Below are 21,241 nucleotides of genomic sequence, written 5' to 3'. Positions count from 1 at the left end.
TACCTACCTTGCATCATCTCCACCCCACAGGTGAGTACATGGAGGCATAAGAATGGTCAATAACTTGCTCAATGTCACAAGACTAGCAAGGGTCAGAGATGGGAGCTGAGAGGTGAAAGCACAAAGTTGTTCCGAGTCAGGATTTAGAAGAACACACTTCCCTGTCCTCTGGCATCCTGGAGCACTGCCAGCTGCCAGCTCTGGTCATCACGCCCTGTCCCCAAGATGCTACATAACTGTTCTCCATGGCGACAGGGAGGTCCTTGAGGACAGACTTTGAGGCTAGCAAGCCTTCATTCTAAGAAGCATTCCTCCTCCTCCTTCAACTCTCTCTCTTTCCATAGCCCATAGCAGTCTCCACCAATGGGTGGATGGATAGATGAAAGGAGGGGGAGTTAACAGACCTCTGATGATCAGTTGTCCAGACTCGGAACGAACTTGCTTTACAGGAATAAACTTGCTGAACAGCTCCCTGTCAGAGACAGGTCTCAAATAGGGGAAATAACAAAGAGGGACCTCCTGGAGGATTTGGTCAGCATTTGTCAAGCTTATTTGGGAAGCAGAGCCGAGAAGTAACATCTTTTCAAAACATCATGAACTACAGACATATTTCATTCTGTCAAGGAAAAACTTAACTGTTTAAAACATTAATTGCATTGATCTACAAAAACACCTAAAACAAAAGACAAAGTCACTGGAAGAAGTCCTCCCAAGTCTTCAAAGTAATTACCACCGACTATATGTTTTTGTCTGCTTCTTATATCACTCGGTCATCTGCTAGAGCCCAACACAAAAAGTTTAAGAATTATAAATGCCAGGAAAAGAAGTTTAACTGAGAAAGACCTGCATTTTGCTACATGTTGCACAATTCTGCATTTGGGGGAAGAACCAAACCATTGAAGTTAGCAGTGGCAGACCTCCACCGGGATGTGTCCACACGGCTCAGGAACACAGCTCAAAGAACCACAATTAAAGAGCCACGTCATTAGCAGACTTTGGGGGACCTTCCAACAATGACATTCCTGGACCCCAGACTCAAGGAGTGTGTGAGAAGTGGCCGTGACATGGGAGTGGACAACAAAGTCTCTGGGAAGCTGCAGCCCAACCCCACCTGCCCCCTAGGTCCTCACTCACGGTGCCTTGGACAAGACTCACCTGCCCTCAGGCCTCGGCTGTTTTACTGGTGGGCATCCCTGGGTGTTAATGTGCGTACCAGTGTCTGACACACCAGAGTGTGGTATGCAAATGTTAGGTGTTGCTAACAGGCGAGAGGAGTCTGGGCAATCAGTCCCACACATGCGTTGAGTAATCATCAGAAGAGAGGAAAATAGCCTGACCAGGCAGTGGCACAGTAAATAGAGCGCCGGACTGGGATACAGAGGACTCAGGTTCGAAACCCCGAGGTTGCCGGTTTGAGCACAGGCTCACCAGTTTGAGCGCGGGGTAGCTGGCTTGAGTACAGGATCACAGACATGGCCCCAGAGTCACTGGCTTGAGCCCAAAGGTCACTGGCTTAAAGCCCAAGGTTGCTGGCTTGAGCAAGGGGTCACTCACTCTGCTGTAGCCCCCCAGTCAAGGCACATATGAGAAAAATCAATGAACAACTAAGGTGCTGCAATGAAGAATTGCAGATGCTTCTCATCTTCTCTCCCTTCCTGTCTGTCTGTCCCTATCTGTCTCTCTGTCACAAAAAAATAAAAAAGAGAGAGTAAAATAAATCACTTAGTATAAAGACTGGACAAACCATCACAACAAGGCTAAATTTTTAATGCCTATGTTTTTAACATCAATGCAAATCTCTAGTGGGAGAAACTAGAACACGTGTCCACGCCTTCATAAAGTGTATACTGAAGTGGCCCACAGGCCTCATGGATGCTTGCACTTGTGTCCACTCCCACCCATGCCCATATCCCCAGGGCGGAGACCTGCCAGGGACCAAGGAGCCAGCGGAAGACACCTACATTCCCTAAAAGACAGTGATGTCAAAATGAAGGCTCCCCGGGTCTGACAGAAGGGGGCCACCCCTGGACTATCACCCCATGGGATGATCTAGACCCTTCAAGGTTCTCTCCACCAGGGTTTGTCTAGGATGAAAAGCAAAATTCCAATTCAGCAGTTGGGTATAGACACCAAATAACTGAAAATGGGGACTCAAAGATACTCTTCCACACCTGCGCTCATGGCAGCATTACTCACAAGAGCCAAAAGGTGGCACTATCAAAAACACCCACAGACGGTGAGTGGATAAGCACACCATGGTCTGTCCGTACAGTGGAACAGGACTCAGCCTCATAAAAGAAGGACGCACTGTCCATGCCACACCATAGATGATGAAACAAGTCAGACAGAGAAGGACAAAGACTATGTGATTCCGTTACACGATGAACCCACAGGAATCACATTCACAGAGACAGAAAGTAGTAGATGGTAGTTGCCAGGGGCTGGGGGAGGGGCAGATGGAGCTGAGCTTAGTGGGGACCCAGTTTCCGTTTGAGATGAGATGGTGGTGGCGGCGGCTGCATAACAATGTGAATGTGCTCAATACTGCTGAATTGTTCACTTAAAAATTAGAGTTAAGGTGACAAGTTTTATATTATATTTTACTGCAATAAAAATTCTAACCACTGTCAACTTAATTTATCTGATGTGTTAACAACAAGAAACAGGCAAAAGTCCACAAACTGCCCATCGGAGGTGAGCTCTGTATACATGCCTCACAAGAAAAGCGGTGACAGCCAGCAGTGACAGCCAACGGTAAGACCTGAGCAGGCCCCTCCTGCTGAACCTATCTCAGTCCTGTGAGTTGCCCACCTGTCAGGACTGTCACCAGGGTCCCATCTGTGACGGGCAGGGACAGGTTCAGCTCAACAGCAGCCCAGAGAGGATGTGTCTCCTGAGACTTAAACATGGACCCCAGCCTTCTGGTCAGCCAGAAGGACCGGCTGCAGCCACCAGACAGCAATTCCAAAACTGCACATGCATGCACACGCATGCACACACATGCACTCATGCACACACACAGCAATCTACAGGTCACAAACGTGCCTCCACATAAGGCGTTTAACTCTATCTTGTAGGCAGGGCCCTTCATCACGGCCACATTACAGATGTGAAAACTGAGGCTCATGAGGATAAGCCACTTGTCCAAGTCAAGAAGCTCCTGGCTGGTGAGGGGAGCAAGAGTGGCCTCCATCCCAGTACAGGAACCCCTGCCCTGCCCGCGGGGCAGAAGGGGGGCTGTATGTACCATTCAGCAGGGGTACTTCTACTAACCGTCTATTTTGTTCTAAGCACCCTTTCCTCACTCCAGAATGAGGGTAAAGTCAGGGTGAAACCACTGGCTGGCTGTTTTTCAAAACCAGATCCACAAATTCACGTCAGATGCTCCACTTCTGGTGAGCCACACACGGTGATAAATGAGGCACCCAAGTTTCTGCTCCCAATGGAGTTGTGGGGTCCGCAGGTTCTCCCTCTCAGCTCCTGGCTTCAGGAAGGGGTGGGGTGGGGACTGCGCGCGGAGCCTACAGCATGCCTGGCACTGGGCTGGTGGCGAGCACCCATCACCTATCTGATCACAACCTTAGTCTGAGAGAGGTGTGCCTGGCTTCAATTGACAGGTGTAGTGGACTGAATTGTGTCCCAGCTCCCAAAATTCATGTCCATCCAGAACCTCAGAATGTGACCTTATTTGGTAGCTGGTTCTTTGCAGATATAATTGAGGTCATGCTGGATTGGAGTGGGCTCTTCATGCAGTGACTGGGATCCTGGTACAAGAGACACTGACACAGAAGAGAGGCCATGTGGAGATAGAAGCAGAGGCTAGACGATGGGGCCACAACCCAAGGAGCACCTGGAGCCCCCCCAGGGGCTGGAAGGGGCAGGAAGGACTCGCCCTGGAGCCTCTGGAGGGAACTCAGCCCAGCTAACAACCCGACCTTGGACTTCTAGCCTCCAAAAGTGTGAGAGGATACGTTTCCGATGTTTGAAGCCAGCCACCCGTGTGTGGTGGCGTGGTACAGCAGGCACGGGAGACTCACTGCAGACACAGAAGTTAAGGCTTGGAGAAGGGGAATGAGCTGGTGAGGGCCCTGTGCTCCCTGTGAGCAGGCAGGGCTGAAGGCCCCTCACGCCCATGCCCGCCCCTTTCCTCTCCTGTGCTGCCCCCTTCCACGTCACCTAGAATACCTCCCCAAGCCCTGCGTAGAGCCTGCAATGAAAGATTTGCAAACATCCCAACTTCCAAGGTATCCAAATTAGTGTCGTTGCAGGGAGGGAGTCTAGATAAAAATACCCAAACCCAGGAAGCACTGGGGACAGAACCAGCCCAGGGACAGGGGCAGCTTGCAGCGCCAGGATCGGAGCTCCAGAAGGGCCACCCACCCACAGCCTGGCCCACCATCCCTTCCACGCCAGCACTGCCCAGCCAGGCAGCGAGGTCTCTGCTCCCTGAACCCGGCCCCTCCGTGTTCGTCTTTATCATCAACTAAACAAAGCAGGAGAGGCGCTAGCACAGCCTTGGGGGAAGCAGAGTGCATTCCTCCCTCCAGTCAGAGTGGGGGGCGCTGGGTAGGGGCGGGGGAATAAATTACTGTGCATGAGTCCAGCTGCACCAGGATGTAATAAAATGTGTTGCTAAGATACAAGTGCCAAAGAAGTTCATTAAAGGACACTTTAAACCAAGCTGCCAGACTCTTCTCCTTTTCAAGGCTGCTTATTTGGTACCATCCCTCGTGTTTATAATTAGATCCGCAATATGAAAGCTTGGTCCCCATTCAAGCCCACTCAGCAGAACTCGTTAATAAAATAACTTCAAGGAGATAGACTCAGGTCTGGTGTGTGTGTGTGTGTGTGTGTGTGTGTGTGTTTGGCGGGGGCTGGATGGGTGGGATGGCTTTATTTACAGAAATAGGTTTGAGTTCCATTTGCTTATCTAAACTAGAGAGGAACCCTCTTGAAGAACCTCAACGGTCCCACCCCCAGCCGCATTAGCAAGCACTGTCCCCGACAGGAGTTGGGTCTGCCAGAGCAAAGGCTTGCTGAGATTCTCAGGCTCACTGTCAGACACTCTTGTCAGCTCAGAACCTGAAGGGTTCAGACCCTGAGCGCCCAGGCCCTGACTCCCAGGGCAGCTCCGAGTCTGTGGCTCTGCATGTAGGCCATACGTGAGATGGGGAATGAACGGGGGATGTCGAGGTGTAGGAGATGGGAAATCACCATATCACAACCCAGTGTGATGGAACTGTGAAGACGCAGGCAGGCCCCGGGAAGAGAGACACCAGCCCTGCGGGGAGGAGGAAGGAACCAGGCGACAGGCGGAGGACCATCGAAGGTTGGCAGTGGAGCTGCCACGCCACACCACGTGGGCTCTGGACTACGGTACAGTTCTTCCACCTGCCCTCACCCCCTCCAGTACCCCCCCCTTGCAGTATGTAGTAAAGGCACTGAGTACATCTGAAATTCAAGGAGTGGCTGTTGTGCAGCAGAGCCGCCTGACGGCAGGAGCAGGGCTGGGCCACACTACCCGGGGCTTGGCCAGTCGAGGACCACTCACTCGTTGGCCCGCAGTGTTGGGAGTTTGTGGTTCTGCGTCAGTCAGATGTCTCGGGCTGTCATTAGGCAGGGACGGGGTCCTTGAAGAGTCTTTGCATTTTTGAACCACAGATGCTGAGCTCAGGGAGAACCAGCTGGTCTCCCCTCCAACTCCCATTGGCGCTGCCTCTCTTCCACCGATCCGGGAGGAAGGGGAGTTGACGGGTGAAAGTCTCAGAACTATCACTTCTGTCCCTGGACAGCCCTTGCTCTCAGGGAATCCTCCCAGACCCAGAGCTAAAGTCAGCCTTCTGGTAATTTCCAGCTTCTAGTCAAAATTCTGCTCCTCTTATCCCTTATGGTCCGTTGGCACTTCAAAGGCAGGGGTCAGTTACGGTGGAGAGGATAACACCCCACCTCTTGTCCCACTGGCTCTCTGACCTGCTCCCTCACACTCACTTGTCACCCACTCTCGCCCGGCCACACTGGCAAGGCCAGGTGCCACCTCAAGGTTTTTGCACAGGCTGTTTCCTCTGCCAGAACCATCTTCCTGCAGAGGGCCACAGGGCTCCCCCTCCAACCTCTGCAGACCCTTCCTCCAGAGCTGCCTTTTCAATGAGGCCCCTCTCAACCACCCTATTTAAAATAGCCACCTGTCCTACACACACACACACACACACACACACACACACACCCCTTAGCCCGCTCTACTTTTTGTGAGAGCACCCATTACCTTCTAAGCCACTGGTAATCCATTTGTTATGTTTCCTGTCTATTACCTGTCTCCCCTCTGAGACTGTGACCGTGTCTCAAGGGCCTATCCGTCTACTGCTGTGTCCCCAGCACTGCACTGGCACAGAGGCATGGGCTGAATGTCATAATTCGATAGCAAGCAGTGACTGCTGGTGACCTTGCATCTGAGCACCCTCTTCTGCACACACACTGGCTGTCCAGCCCATTGGGCATACAACAAACGGGCTTGAGACACAGGGAGCTCTGCCACCCTGTTCCCTTCCAGTCCCCCTAGGCTGAGCAAACTGGGCAGCCCACATCCCAGCTCTTGCTCTAAGACACCAAGGGTGGCCAAGGGTGGCTCCTTGCAGCCTTCCCACTAGGTACTCAGTTTCAAGTGACTGCAGCTGGAACAGCATCCAGGGCAGAGACCCTGTACTCTCTGTCCACATTGAAACCAGTAACTCTGTGCTGCTGTCAGCTCTCTATCAAACCAGGACAAGACGTTGGCGGGACCTTTTTTTTTTTTTTTTTTTTGTATTTTTCTGAAGCTGGAAACAGGGAGGGACAGTCAGACAGACTCCCTCACGTGCCCGACCGGGATTCACCAGGCACGCCCACCAGGGGGCGACGCTCTGCCCACCAAGGGGCGATGCTCTGCTCCTCCGGGGGCATCGCTCTGTTGCGACCAGAGCCACTCTAGCGCCTGGGGCAGAGGCCAAGGAGCCATCCCCAGCACCCGGGCCATCTTTGCTCCAATGGAGCCTTGCTGCGGGAGGGGAAGAGAGAGACAGAGAGGAAGGAGAGGGGGAGGGGTGGAGAAGCAGATGGGCGCTTCTCCTGTGTGCCCTGGCCGGGAATCGAACCCGGGACTCCTGCACACCAGGCCGACGCTCTACCACTGAGCCAACCGGCCAGGGCCGGCGGGACCTTTCTGAGCACATGTTCCCTTGGCGGTGGCCACCTGGCGAGGGCCGTGGGCAAGGTGGGCAGGGAGAACCCCACACTCGGTGGGGCTGTCAGAGGGCACTCGGGGCAATCACTCAGGCATTTATCTGTGGCACACTCATTGCCACCGAGACACATTAATCATGGAGAAGAGTTGGTATCGCTGATTGTGGGGAATGCTGCTTGTCACTCTGTAACCTGCATCTTGCATTCAATGCTGGATCACAGCCTCTAATATGTATATATTTTTAATTGCATTTTCAAGTTCATTTACATGTGCAGATTGGCTTTCCGCCTGAATGGCATCAAAGAGAAATGCAGCTCCCTCCCATCCTCTCTCTCCCCTAACCCATCCCTTCCTTCTTCTCTTTCCTGGAGCCAACAGCCTCTCCCCAAACTGATTATAGCATCACTCATGGCCAGCCTGCTGGCATCCCCAGGGAGGCCCGCACAGACCCTCCAACTGCTATTTCAAGGAACTTTCCGCTGCCTCCACTCAGGAGATTACAAGGCAGTCATTACTTGCCCTTAAGATACCCCCACCCCACCCCCGCCCAATTACCATCTTTTAGCACCTTTTATTTTGGACAGTGACACTCCCACCCCTTTGGAGTCTTTGAGAGCAGAACCTTGTGACAAACAGCCCCAGCTCTTTCTCATCCCCCTTTGTGAAATCTGCCAGCACCTAGACATCTACAGTCCCTCTGATCCAGTACATGTCATATGATGGGCAGTTCTGGAGCACACTGGACTCTCCAGAGTTGCCTGTCCCTTCCTTCTGTGCCTCCCAAGTCTGCCTGCTCTAAAAGCCTCACAGCCGATCTGAAGCCACTAGGGTGCTGCCCCAGGGTCCTTTCTTGGTGGCCCTGTTGTCACCTGAGGACTGCTTATTCAGGACCTGAGCACATCGCATGCAAGGGACACACTGTTGGGCGAGGAGCTTCTGAAAGAGAACTCTAGTGAACAGAATTTAATTGCTTAAACAAATACATCAGAGTTTTTGAGTGGCTGCAGCAGTATATGGTCAAAAGTCCCTGGGTGCTATTCCCATCCCCACTCAGGGCCATAATTTCCACATGTAAGAAGGGAGCTGGCGGTCCTGGCTGGATAGCTCCATTCTTTAAGGCATGGGCCAGAAGCACAGAGGTTGCCGGTCGAAACCCTGGTCAGGGCACAAGCAAGAATGGATTGATGTTCCTCTCTTTCTCTCTCTCTCTCTCTCTCTCTCTCTCTCCTCCCTTCCTCTCTGGCTAAAATCAATAAAATAAAATAAAAAATTAGGAAAAAAAAAAGAAGGGAGCTTAGATGTGCCCTGTGAAGAGCCCTTGCCTCTCACCTCCTGTCATCAGATCAAGTCTGGGGGGCACTTGCCCTCTCATCTACCGAATCCCAAGTGTAAAGCCCAATCCTGGCTGTGGATGTAGAGAAAAAAGCAACCCAGAGATTTTTGTCCTGACAAAAAGCCACAGGTGCCTATTTCTCCATGGCAACAACATCTTTGTGGCATGCACCTTTCTGCATCTCGAATTATTTCTAATAAAGTGATATTGATAACAGCCCCCTTCCAACTCAGCTGCCCTGCTTGCTGCTTGTTGGGAGTGGCTCCTGGCATGTGCAGCATGCGACCTCACAAATCCGCAGGACAGCGCAGCCCGGGAAGCAGCATTCTCCCACTGTGAAATAGATAAGGACTCAGCCACCTGACCCTCCCAACCTCTCTTGGGGGCTGAGGTTTTACTCAAACCTGGACAGAAAATTAAGTCACCCTACAGATGTACCTCCTTCTGCTGTGTTTTAACCAGACCAATCCATGTGCCAAGCAAAAAACACGGCGCAGCCCATCTGAGACTGTGTGGGACGCCCACCCCTGAGACCCCACGGGACACTGTCGGCCTCTGAGGCTGTAACCAGAATGAGGCTGCATCAGCAATTTCTCCTCACACCCTGGAAACTGCTACAACTGTACAGTAAGTAACTGCTAATAAAAAAATAATAACTTAAAAAAGCATGTTTGTTCCTTCAGAGAATAGAAGCCATATCAAAACAAGAGGTACCTCACCTTAAAGTGTAAAATAACAATAGTAATAATAAGAAGAAAAATGATAACCACGCAGCAGTGGTCAGAGGAGCCCAGGGTGGGGGAGGTGGGTCTGGGGTTCTTCACAGATGGTGGGAGGTGCACTCACTTCAGCTCCATCCAAACCTCCACCTGCCACTGACTCAGCCTCTACCGGGAAGGGACCCCTCCCTGAGCCCAGCCGGTGCCAGCCGGAGGCGGGCGAGCAGTCTCCGTGGAGATGTAGGGACTGGGTGTGGATCCAGGCCCCCTCCAGAGTTCTAGGACCTTCAACTTCAGGGTGAAATTCCCACTTATTAATCACACTTTGTCTCTGACTCACTGACTCCACTTATTTTTATCTGAATTTGTGCCCCGGAGCCACAAGACACACCAGAGCTTTCACATCCATGGCACAAAGTGTTGTCATCTCTCCCCCACACAATGTGGTGGGGGTGGGGTAGTTAAGGTCAGGAGCCAAAGACAGGATTGCAGCTCCTTCACTTGCAGCTGTGTGATGTCCGCAAGGTACTCGACCTCTCTGGGCTTCAGCCTCCTCCTGGGTAAAATGGAAACTAAGACCAGGCCTCCCAGCAGGACTGTCTGTGTGGTGAATGAGCCAGTCAGAGAAGAGTACCAGGAGGGACCTGGCTCGGCAGGAGCATCAGATAGGAAAGCTGAAAGGGGAACAGATAATGTCCCAGTCCCAGTTGTAAAAGATGGACGATGGGCACAGAGCTGAAGGTACCACCTCACTTAATCCTCTTAGTGCCTCTTTCATGTCATTTCTTGAGTGCTTGCCACGTGGCAGCCATCCGCCATCTGATTGGTGGTGCACTGTTACTCCCATTCCTAAAAGCCTTTCTTCTTTTTTGTGTTATAAGAGTGAGAAACAGAAAGGGAGAAGAGAAGCATCAACTTGCTGTTGCTTCAGTTTAGTTGTGCATTGATTGCTTCCCCTACATGCCTTGACCGGGGATCAGACTGGCAACTGCTCGTGCAAAGCCAGCGACACCTTGCTCAAGCCGGCAACCTTGGGCTTCAAGCCAGTGACCTTTGGGTTCAAGCCGGCAATCTTGGGATCATGTCGACAATCTCATGTCTATGATCCCATGCTCCAACCAGCAACCCCACGCTCAAGCTGGTGAGACCACACTCAAGCTGGTGACCAAGAGTTTCGAACCAATGACCTGAGTGCTCAGGGTCACCCCTCTCTCTACTGACCCACCTATCCTGCAAAGTTGGGAAGCTGAGCCAACTAACACCCCCAAAAGGGCCTCCTTCAGCCCCCAAGTAACCAGCGTGTGGCACGGCTCTGCTTCTTCGCAAGAGCCCCCACCACTAAAGAATGATCAACTGTGCCTCTTGGTGCCTCCGGGCTGTGGTGGGCACACCCAGTGGCAGCCACGGTTAGTATGGACTCACACAAGTGAGAAAAAAATGGCACCAAGCCCATGATTCGCTTCCTGAAGAGACAAAGGCATTGGAGGAAATGCTTGCTAAAACTCGGGGCCAGTCAGCACAGCCAGCAACTCTAATGGGGCGTCGTGGAATTACCAAAGTGATGATCAGATTCCTTCCACTGAAAAAATTCAACGTTAACTGGAATTGATGGTACAGCTCCAACAGCAGCTGTCTTAATAGGCTAACATATCACCCTAGGTGGGTAGCTCAGTTGGTTAGAGCATCATCCCAATCCGCCAAAGGTTGTGGGTTTAATCCCTGGTCAGGACACATACAAGAGTCAACCAATGAATGCATAAATAAGTGGAACAGCAAATCAGTGTTTCTCACTGTGTGCTTGTGTTTGTGTGTCTCTCTCCCCCTAAAAATCAATAAGTACATTATTTTTTGTATTTTTCTGAAGTGAGAAGTGGGGAGGCAGAGAGACTCCTGTATATGCCCAACCAGGATCCACCCGACATGCCTACTAGGGGTCGATGCTCTGCCCATCTGGGGCATTGTTCCATTGTAACTGGAGCCATTCTAGCACCTGAGGTGGAGGCCATGGAGCCATCCTCAGTGCCCGGGGCCAACTTTGCTCCAGTGGAGCCTTGGCTGCAGGAGGGGAAGAGAGAGACAGAGAGAAAGGAGAGGGGGAAGGGTGGAGAAGCAGATGGGTGCTTCTCCTGTGTGCCCTGGCCGGGAATCAAACCCAGGACTTCCACACACTGAGCCGATGCTCTTCCAGTGAGCCAACTGGCCAGGGCTAATAAGTACATTTAAAAAAATTTTTTTAGCCCTGGCCGGTTGGCTCAGTGGTAGAGCGTTGGCCTGGCGTGAGGAAGTCCCAGGTTCGATTCCCGGCCAGGGCACACAGGAGAGGCGCCCATCTGCTTCTCCACCCTTCCCCCTCTCCTTCCTCTCTGTCTCTCTCTTCCCCTCCCGCAGCCAAGGCTCCATTGGAGCAAAGATGGCCCGGGTGCTGGCGATGGCTCTGTGGCCTCTGCCCCAGGCGATAGAGTGGCTCTGGTCGCAACAGAGTGACCACCGGATGGGCAGAGCATCGCCCCCTGGTGGGCGTGCCGGGTGGATCCCGGTCGGGCACATGCGGGAGTCTGACTGCCTCACTGTTTCCAGCTTCAGAAAAATAAAAAAATAAAAAATTTTTTTTTAAAGGCTAAAATATCAAAGTGAACTCCTGGGCTGATGGGAGAAGACAGCAATCACTGTCCACCTCTACCAGGAGTAATGAGAAACAAGGTGCCCGGAAGAGGACAAGGCCACAGTGTGAAGGCTCCAGTTCCCCCAGCGCAGAGCAAGGCTTGACGGAACTTCCTGTGGTCACGGATGCAGCAACCACAATTCTCACAAAACATGTTATCTGGTTTTATCTGAACAATGTGGTGTTATTAGCACACCTGCTTTGCAGATAGGAACCAGAGCTCAAGGAGGCAAGATGACTTGCCCGGGGCTCTTCGGCCAGATGCAGGGAGCTGGGATGTCAACCCTGGTGTTGTGACTGTGGGGCAACATCATGTTATACTCCACAATGCAGGGGGTGAACTGAGGTGAAGCAGGGGCTGTAACAGAGGGCATCCTCCCAATGGTCCCAAGCTATCTAACCTTGGGAAGTCCCCTTTTCTGATCTGTCCAGCAGGGATGATTTGCCTACCCAGCCTGAACCAAGTCAGGGGACCATCGCAACAACCAACTAAGAAGATGAGCATCAAGAAGGTGATGGGCAGGCCCGTGGAAGAGTCCAGGGGCCACAGACGTTGCATGTGCAGTTTGCCTCCATGCTTCTCCATAGGTACAAATGTCACCTCCTCAGGGCCATCCCCACACACCCTGTCACAGCACACACTCCTCAGGGCCATCCCCACACACCCCGTCACAGCACACACTCCTCAGGGCCATCCCCACACACCCCGTCACAGCACACACTCCTCAGGGCCATCCCCACACACCCTGTCACAGCACACACTCCTCAGGGCCATCCCCACACACCCTGTCACAGCACACACTCCTCAGGGCCATCCCCACACACCCCGTCACAGCACACACTCCTCAGGGCCATCCCCACACACCCCGTCACAGCACACACTCCTCAGGGCCATCCCCACACACCCCGTCACAGCACACACTCCTCAGGGCCATCCCCACACACCCTGTCACAGCACACACTCCTCAGGGCCATCCCCACACACCCCGTCACAGCACACACTCCTCAGGGCCATCCCCACACACCCTGTCACAGCACACACTCCTCAGGGCCATCCCCACACACCCCGTCACAGCACACACTCCTCAGGGCCATCCCCACACACCCCGTCACAGCACACACCCCTTCTGTTGTCAGGTGAGTCTGGTGGTAAAATGTCTCATGCCAATAGCTCACTGGGCTCCACGGGATAGGGAACTGTGGTATCCTGCCTCCCCAACTTTATGTGACCATGTTTGCAAGCAGGGACCAAGTGAAAGCACTTTGTAAATATAAAGCCTTAAAAACTGAGACGTCACTGTTACTAACAGCACACTACCCATCATCATCTCCAAATCCCCATACCTGGCAGGAGTTTATTAAATGTTTGCAGAATTAAACTGCGTTGCTCCCAAGAGATGTCCATAGTCCAGTGTTAAGTGTACACAGCAGGTGAGGAATCATATGCTTAGTGCTTCCATTGGGCACATTTATGGTGTTGCAGGTGTTTGTGTGCTTGGAACATGCCCTATGGACACACCTCAAGGCCAGCACGGCCTCATCCACATGCGGGGAGGGGCGGGAGGAAGAGGGGCTCACAGTTTACAGCGTTCAAGTCCACACTGTGAATTCTTTTCCCAACAAGCCTGTGTTCTTTTGTAATAGGAACTTTTTAAAAAGTGGATGCTTCATCTCCTAAATGCTACAGAAATAACACGATCACCGCCTTCCTCAGTGAGAGTTTACATTTAGCAAGAGAACAGTAATTACTTTTCTTCAAAAACAGATCCTCTCACTTTAGTAACATAATCCTGGCAAAGTAATTTTATATACATATATAAACATAGACTTCATGTGTATTCTATTTATTAGTATATATCAGTATATTTATTATTACATACTTTATATACAGTAAAAATATCAATAATGAAAATGCAACCAATAAATGTAAATGTGTGTATATGAACACACACACACACACACACACACACACACACACGTTTTTCCTTAAACCAGCTGAGCAGAGGTGCCCACAGAGTCACCTTCTGGAGGCCTGTGGAAGTGTCCCCGTGAACCTCTCAGATCTAAGAAGCCCTGGTGAAGGCAGGAGGACCGCCATGTGGCCCTCAGCCCTCACAGCCTGTTATACACTGGCCACCCAGGGCTATGGGTCCAGTGGCCTCCCAGCCTCCTCTCCCATGTCATTCCTGGGCCCCACCATCCCTGCAAGGTCCTTCTCACACAAGTGACAAACTATGGAGCTTATACGGCTGGGCCAAGCCGGAGGGAGTCCAGGTTTCCTTCCCTGTCCTGCTTTCTAATCTGCCCTCAGCACACTTCTTGCCTCATGGGGGTAAAATCCATGCCCTCCACTCGGGCATCTGAGGCTTTCCCCCGGAACTGCAGGTTTCTGCAAGCCACTGCCTATTAGTGGGCTTGGCCAGGGGCCCCTCCTGCCCCGACCTGGAGGCCCCTCTCTCCACCTCCTCCAGGAAGCCAGCAACCTACAGGCCAGACATAACACAGAACACCAGTACAAGACTTTTACAAAACTCTTCTGGATAGTTTCCTTGAAATGTGGTTCTCGACGCCTCACTCTTTTGTGAGGTTTCTAAGGGTGGGGAGCTGCTGGTCTTATTCATCTCTGTGTCTTCTCTCTCAAACATATGATTTTAAAAGCCTACCATTGGTCCCACGCCTACTACGGGCTGGGGACTCTACTAGGACAGACATCACTGCTCAGCCTCACACCATCTCTTTACAAAGTCATCCACTACTCAGTATGTAAGCTCTCTGCCCCTTGGGAGAACCGCTCTGAGCACACAGGGAGCAGGGAAGCAGACACAGCCCCACCCTCAAGGAGAGATCAGGACAGGCATGGCCAGCCCTCTCCAGAGGCAGCAAAGTGCTCAAAGTGCCAGAAGAGCTGCTGGCAAGCCACCAAGGGTGCCGGAGTGAGGTGGGAGGTGCCCAGCAGAGGCAGAGCAGAGTGCAGGGCCATCCCCACAGGCTCTGTGGGCCCTCAGGTTCCATCCCAACAGCAAGGGACAGAGAGAGCCATGATGGTGCACAGGCTTGAAGGCACCTGCTCTGGTGGAGAATGTAGCAGAAGGGGCCACAAGGTAGAAACAAGCAAGTGTCCCTCGGCTGCTGAATGGATGGACAGAGCATGGTCCGTCCAGACAGCAGAGAAGGATTCAGACATAAGAAAGAACACAGTACTGACAAGGCTGCATCCTGGATGGACCTTGCTTCAAGGTGAAGATCTAACCAGTCAAGCCATCCGACCAGGGCGGACCTTGCAATGTGATGGTCAGTGAAAGAAACCAGTCGGGTAAGACCACGTATTGTGTGATTCCAGTCATAGGAAAGCCCAGAACAGGCCTCTCTCTATAGGGACAGAAAATAGATGAGTGGTAGGTAGCTTAGGGCTGGAATGGGGATGGGACAGGGGACTGATAGTCAGCTTTTTAAGATAAAAATGTTCTCAAATTGATGGTAGTGATGGTTGTAAATATCTGCAAATATTCAAAAACTATTTAACAGTACACTTTAAGTGGGTAAATTATATAATATGTGAATTGTACCTCAAAAAAAGCTGGGTTTTTGTTTGCTTAAATGGATAGAGTGAGGAGACTACTGCAATCTTCTAGCTAAGAGATGATGGTGGGAGGGACCAGTGTGGAAGGACAGAGAGAAAGAAGGGCTAAGATAAAGCTCAGATAAAGGTGTGGGCCCGGGACAGTCTGGTTGTGCACGGGACAGCAAGGGGTCAACGGCGTGCAGGCAGCAGTGGACGAAGCCAGGACTATGTCCTGCTGTCTCAGTCCCACACTTGTTCCAGCATAGTGTGACATGAGGGGCACTGGGAGATGGCATTGGTTCTCTCTTTAGCATGTAATGATGCCGCTTGGAGAATGAGAACTCAAACTCTTGGCTAGATGTACTAACATGTAGCCTCCTAGACAGGAGTAGACTCAGGGGGAGAACCTGGAAAATGCAACTTCCTTATAGCGCAGGATGACAAACTGTCAGGGAGCTTTCAGAGGGAAAGTGCCCCTGCCTCCCTCGGTGCACGCTTCCAAGGAACCCTCTAGTGTCCGATGTGGTTAAAAGTGAATCAAAGTGAGGGCATGATTCCTGGGTGCACGCCACATACATAACACCTTTCAAGAAGACATTTTTATTGCTACACTCGAGGATGGCTCCTCGGAATCCAGAGTCCATCAAATTGACAGATGGAGCAGAGCACAAGGCCCCAAGTTAACCTCCAGGGTCTCTGTCTCTCTCTCTCTGCCGCACTGGCATGGACTACGGCTCACACAGCAGGCTCCTCCATGGTGAAGCTGAACGTGCATGAAGTTCAGGTCTGGAGATGCCCACTACTTGTGGCACCCCTATGTTGTGCTGAGAACACCACAGAGGGAGAAAAAAGAAATAACCCCTCCAGTATTTGTGATGGGTCTGTTATTTACACAGAAGTGCTTATTGCTTGACAATTGAGATAAAAATGTTACTGCCTCTCTGCATGTGCTACAAATTCATTGCATAAAACCACTGGAGCAACTAATGGAGTCTTCACACATCATATCTCATTAAAGAAGAGGGGTCCTGGCTCCACCGGAACCATAACCCAGCCGCTAGTGCAGCCACACCTGGGAACGCAGCTTGACCACTCTTAGCGGGGCCACAACTCAGCCCTCACCAAGTCCCCACACCCACCTCCTTCTTTTTTAAAGTAAAAATATGAACTCTTTTAAAAAAAAAAAAAAAAAAAAACTCTATTCTTCCTATGGAAGCTGGTTTCCTGTTTATCTCCTAGTCCACCAAGGACAGGAGACACACTGGGGAGTTATACAGAATTTGTATCTCTCTACTTCTGATCCACAGCCAACCTATTTAGTTCTAGGAGTCCTTGATACACATCTTCAAACAACTGTCTGTGTTTTTAGAAGTTAACTGAAAAAAAATCCCAGTGCCAAGGATGTGAATGGGAAATTGATGACTGTACACCAAGAGGTATTACTCAGCCGCTACTGTATCTCTATCAAACGTGGATAATGGGGTCACCCGTTCATTTACTATCTAGTTCACCATCCACGTGTGCACTTTTAATTGAAACTTAACCTTTATATCCCAGTTTCCAAGCAGGAACAGTACCAAAACACATCTCTCTCTCTGCAGGTACAGATGGCATGAGTTTCTCCCCAGGCAGATCTATAAATGAACACTACCTCTAAATTTATGTTGAGTTAAAAAAACACTCTGAAACACTGGCTTTTTCACCCCAGTTCCTCTGTTTTAGCTCCTCCTGGCCAGGTTCTGGGTGACCAAGTAGAGTCGGGGTGCAGCTCAGAAGAACCCTCAAGGGCTAATTCATTGACCTTTCCCCAGCCAGGCTTGACAATCACTACCAAACTCTCCCAAGGAGAGAGACCAGAAAATGTTAAGTCTACACCCAACTCATTGCATAGGTGACCTCTGAAAGATTTCACCTCCAGAGCTTCGGAGAAACAAGGCAGCTTTATTAGCATGCGGCACCATGGCCTCAGCCCCCTCCCCTCCCTCTTTTATGAGCCCTTGTTATATAAAATGTCACAAAGGGAAAAGGCAAAACAACACAGTCACAAACACAAGTTCGGTTGGCCAGGTCAAACCCTGGCTGCTGACCAGACCTTATTTTTAGTAATTTAAAAGAGAAACATTTTAAAAGGCCAGAGAACAAAAGTTTTCGTTGTTGTCTTTCTTCTTAAACACACACACACACACACACACACACACACACACACACACACACACACAAAGATGGAGGTACATTCTGTTCACAAGCATCCTTCCCCATTCAAATTTAAAGGCAAAGGCAGCCTGGAGTCGGACAGCTCCTTCGGAGGCGCAGCTTTCAAACTGGATTTTCCAATGTTTCTCCTCACCCTCATCTAAATTCCGTCAGGACAGATAATAAATAGCTACTCATTTACGATCATCATAAAAATTTAAACAGCCTTGAAATAGTTGCTACAATATAGAAGAAATGATCAAACCTAAGCGCTGAAAAGCCACTCTGAATAGTAAAACTACTGCCACGTAGAAGCACACATAAAGAGACATTGTTGCAATAAAAGCTGCGGGATTACTGGATTTCTCTCTTTTCTATCTTCTGTCGGAGCATAAGAGTCAACAACTTGCTGTTCTACCCAGTGGAAAAAAGGATTTAGTAACCCTCAGTTATCACACTGTGCCAGATTTGGTGATGGTTTCTTTTTTTAAAGAAAGTATCTGATTTGATTCTGCACAGTGATTAAACATCTTTGTGCTCAGCAGAGAAGGGTTTTCCAACCCCTCCCCCTCCAAAAATGGCATCAAAGCAATCAAAATGGTAATGCCGAGCCTGGGTCCCCTCCCCCCGCGAACTCCCCGACTTCGCCGGGGCCGCGCTCCGGGCCCCCCTCCGGCGGGAATGGAAGCTTCCACTCGAAGACGGGAGCGCGCGGCTGGGGAGGGGGTCGCGGCACCGGCAGAAAGGGGTTAATGCTTTCGTTCCAACCCTCCCGTCCAGCAGGGCGCCCCCGACCAGGCGCGGACCAGCGGCGGGGAACAGCCATCTTTCTTTCCGCAACCCCCGGACCCCTCCTCCTTCGGCACGCCCCCTCCCACCACTTTTCAACTTTAAAGACTCAAAATGAACGCCAGGCCTCCAAGTTCTCCCTCTCCAGAGTCGCCGCCACCCCAGCCAATCTCCTCCAGGTCTTCCGTCCCCAACCTGAACGAAAATTCCTCCGGGGAGAGGGCATCTGATCCAACCGCCCCGGCCAGGACTGGGGAGAAAAGGAGGGGACGTGATCAGTGGCGGAGCCAGGGGCGGGGGCGGGCGCTGTCCAAGTTTGGTGCTGACGGCAGCGGCCGGCATTCCGAAGGAACCGCGATCGATGGCCAGGGGGCACAGCGGGTGGGGGCGGGCCCGCGGGGCTGCGGGAGGGCGGGGTGGAGGCAGCGGGGAGGGGCGCTGCCCCCCCCCCCCCGCAGTCCCCGCCAGCCTCGGAGCCCCGGGAGCGCCATTGGCTGAGCCGCTCAAAGTTCTCGGCTTGGAGCGGCGCGGGGAAGGGGCGGGAGCGCGGTGCGAGGAGGAGGAAAGCGGAGGGGGAGGGGTGCGCGGGGCCGGAGGGAGGGGGCGGGGGCGCGCGGCCGGCCGCGCTCAGGCAGCGGCATCTGTTCGTGGTGCTGAAATCCCGAGCGCTGAGCTCAGCGCAACTAAGTCACAAAGGACAACTTTTCCTCCCCGAGAGGCCAGGAGGGGGACGGCAGCCGTGGCCCCCAGCGTGAGGAGCTTCTCCTGAGTCCCAATCTACACCTGACGCCGCAGACCAAAGTTGGGGCAGAATTGTGGGGGTCTTGGGGGGCGCGTTTCTTTTGTTCCCCGGGAGCTGGCGTCAGATTCCAAGAATAAAAAGTGATGCTGGAGAAGTGAGGGGAGGGGGCGCCCAAAGGAACGCTTCCATAAATAAGGTTTGCAATGGCACCCAGAAATCGCTTCCAAGTAGTTTGGTGTCCAGGCCCGAATTACCGCCCTCTCGATCCCTACCCTCACACCAGCGTCAAGTGGGGGCACCGAGCCGGGAAAAATGCCCACATTCCAAAAACATGTCCACCAACTCAAAATGGACGCCGGGCTGCTCGCTGCCTTTTAAGTGCAGCTTCTGTCTTTCGGCCACTGCGCTCTCCCCGCTCGGACTCCGAGAACCTGGCTCTTTCTTTCCAGAAAAGGGGGGGGGGCGGTAACTTTCAGGATGGCACACGGACTCCTTAGGGAGTCTGAGCGCGCGGCGCCGAGGCCGGCACTTTTAAAGGTGCTGCCAAAGTAGCCGATGACCCCTTCTTCCTACCCCAGCGAGGGGTGGGGGCAGGCTCCAGCTCGCTTACTTGTTTGTCGCTGAGCGCGGCGATCCGCGGCTGCCTCTCGTGAAGCTGCTTCTTAAGGTCTCCGTTCTGTGGAAACACGGAGGAGTGGGCTCAGTCTGGCCTCCCAAGGAGTCGGGTGCGCCCAGAGCCCTACGGTCCTTAGCCCCCCGCACGACAGCCCACGGGCCGGGCTGTCCGCAGCGCGCCCCAAGTTCTCCGGCCGCATCCCGCACGCGCAGCGGCCGGGCAGTGCCGTGCGGGGCCGCTTACCTGTGGCTGCCGCCTCATCGGGGCAGCTCGCGGGGCGGGGCGGGGGCCGAGGCCACCCGGCGGCGCGCCCCGAGCCGTGCAAGTTTGCAGGCCGGGGTGCGTGTGCGAGTGAGTGTGAATGTGAGTGTGTGCCGGGGGAGGGGGGAGGAACAAAGAGCCAAGTAAACACGGCGAGTCCGTGTCGAGCAAAGCTCATAAATATTCAAGTCGCGTCCTAATCTCCCCAACACACGCGCACACCGCAATACCGCTCCGGGTCCGGCCGTCATGCCGCTGCTCGCCGAGCAACAATCGCCAAAACTACTTTTGCAAAACTGTGCAGGGTTGCACGGGGGTGGGGGCGCAGGGGGTCGGCGCACACACTCGCACAGACCCGGGACCAGGCTCACGACGGATCTCGATCCGGCACACTCAGCCCTGCAGACCGCGGGTCGAGAAAGAGAAAACGCCGGGCTCGGGTCCTACACGTCCCCGACTCCCACCCCCAGAAACTGAAGGCTTGCACCAGAGGATGTAGGGAGAGCCCAATAGGGTCCTCCAGGTACCTACTTCCCCCACCCCCGGGGTTGGCTCAAGGAGGAGCCCCCTCCGGGCACCTCCAATCCAACAGATCCTGAGACAAGGAGCAGGACCCTTGGCTCGGGTCCCTTGAGCCTCCACCCCGGCCCAGAGACCCGGGTCGCCTACCTGGTGGCGCGCGAGTTCCACGGCGAGCGCCTCTGGCCGGCTCTGCAGCTCCATCCCGACAACTTGGGCAGCACTTTGCTCTTACTTTGGCCCCGGCTCCCGAGAAGTTGCACGGCTCCGCAGGGGTGGGAGCGGGCGGGGGCGGACTGGGCCTCCTGGGAGTGGGGACAAGAGCCCCCCACGACTGAAAGGGTTGTGAGTTCTGGCGAAGGGGAGGAAGGCGACCGGGCGCCGCGGCGCCAAGCCCGCGGCCACCCCAACTACTCAGGATGCCCGGCAAGTTGCGCCGGGTCCCCCGGCTGCCAGCGCCGCCCGGCGCATGGCCCCCCGGCGCCGGGAGCCCCGCGCAGCCCCGCGCCGCCGGCGCGCGCCCACCTCGCGGCCACCGCCGCCGCCGCGTGCACGCGCGAGAGAGCTGCCTGCCGGCAGGGACTATATTTCCTCCGGCGCGCGCGCCTGGATCTCGCTGGGTCTCGGAA

General features: G+C 53.1%; 1 protein-coding gene across 3 annotated transcripts in view; it reads right to left on the bottom strand.

The window, feature by feature from the left end:
* Nucleotides 1–21,006, bottom strand: part of PHF21B (PHD finger protein 21B) — an 82,437-nt gene extending 61,431 nt beyond the window's left edge. The window contains exons 1-2 of one of the 3 annotated variants that reach the window (XM_066253059.1): nt 20,763–21,006; nt 19,827–19,892 (exon numbers count right to left, since the gene is read on the bottom strand). In XM_066253059.1, coding sequence (XP_066109156.1) covers nt 19,827–19,892; nt 20,763–20,816 — 120 coding nt within the window. In that variant the 5' untranslated portion in view covers nt 20,817–21,006. Of the gene's footprint in view, nt 1–19,826; nt 19,893–20,075; nt 20,119–20,762 lie in introns of those variants that run through there. The other 2 variants (XM_066253060.1, XM_066253061.1) reach the window with 2 other exon arrangements.
* Between the last annotated feature and the right edge of the window lie 235 nt (nt 21,007–21,241).

This window comes from Saccopteryx bilineata, chromosome 1, assembly GCF_036850765.1.
Source record: "Saccopteryx bilineata isolate mSacBil1 chromosome 1, mSacBil1_pri_phased_curated, whole genome shotgun sequence".
Classification (NCBI taxonomy): domain Eukaryota; kingdom Metazoa; phylum Chordata; class Mammalia; order Chiroptera; family Emballonuridae; genus Saccopteryx; species Saccopteryx bilineata.
The sequence above is the reverse complement of the archived record's forward strand: the minus strand, read 5'-3'. Positions and strand labels throughout refer to the sequence as shown.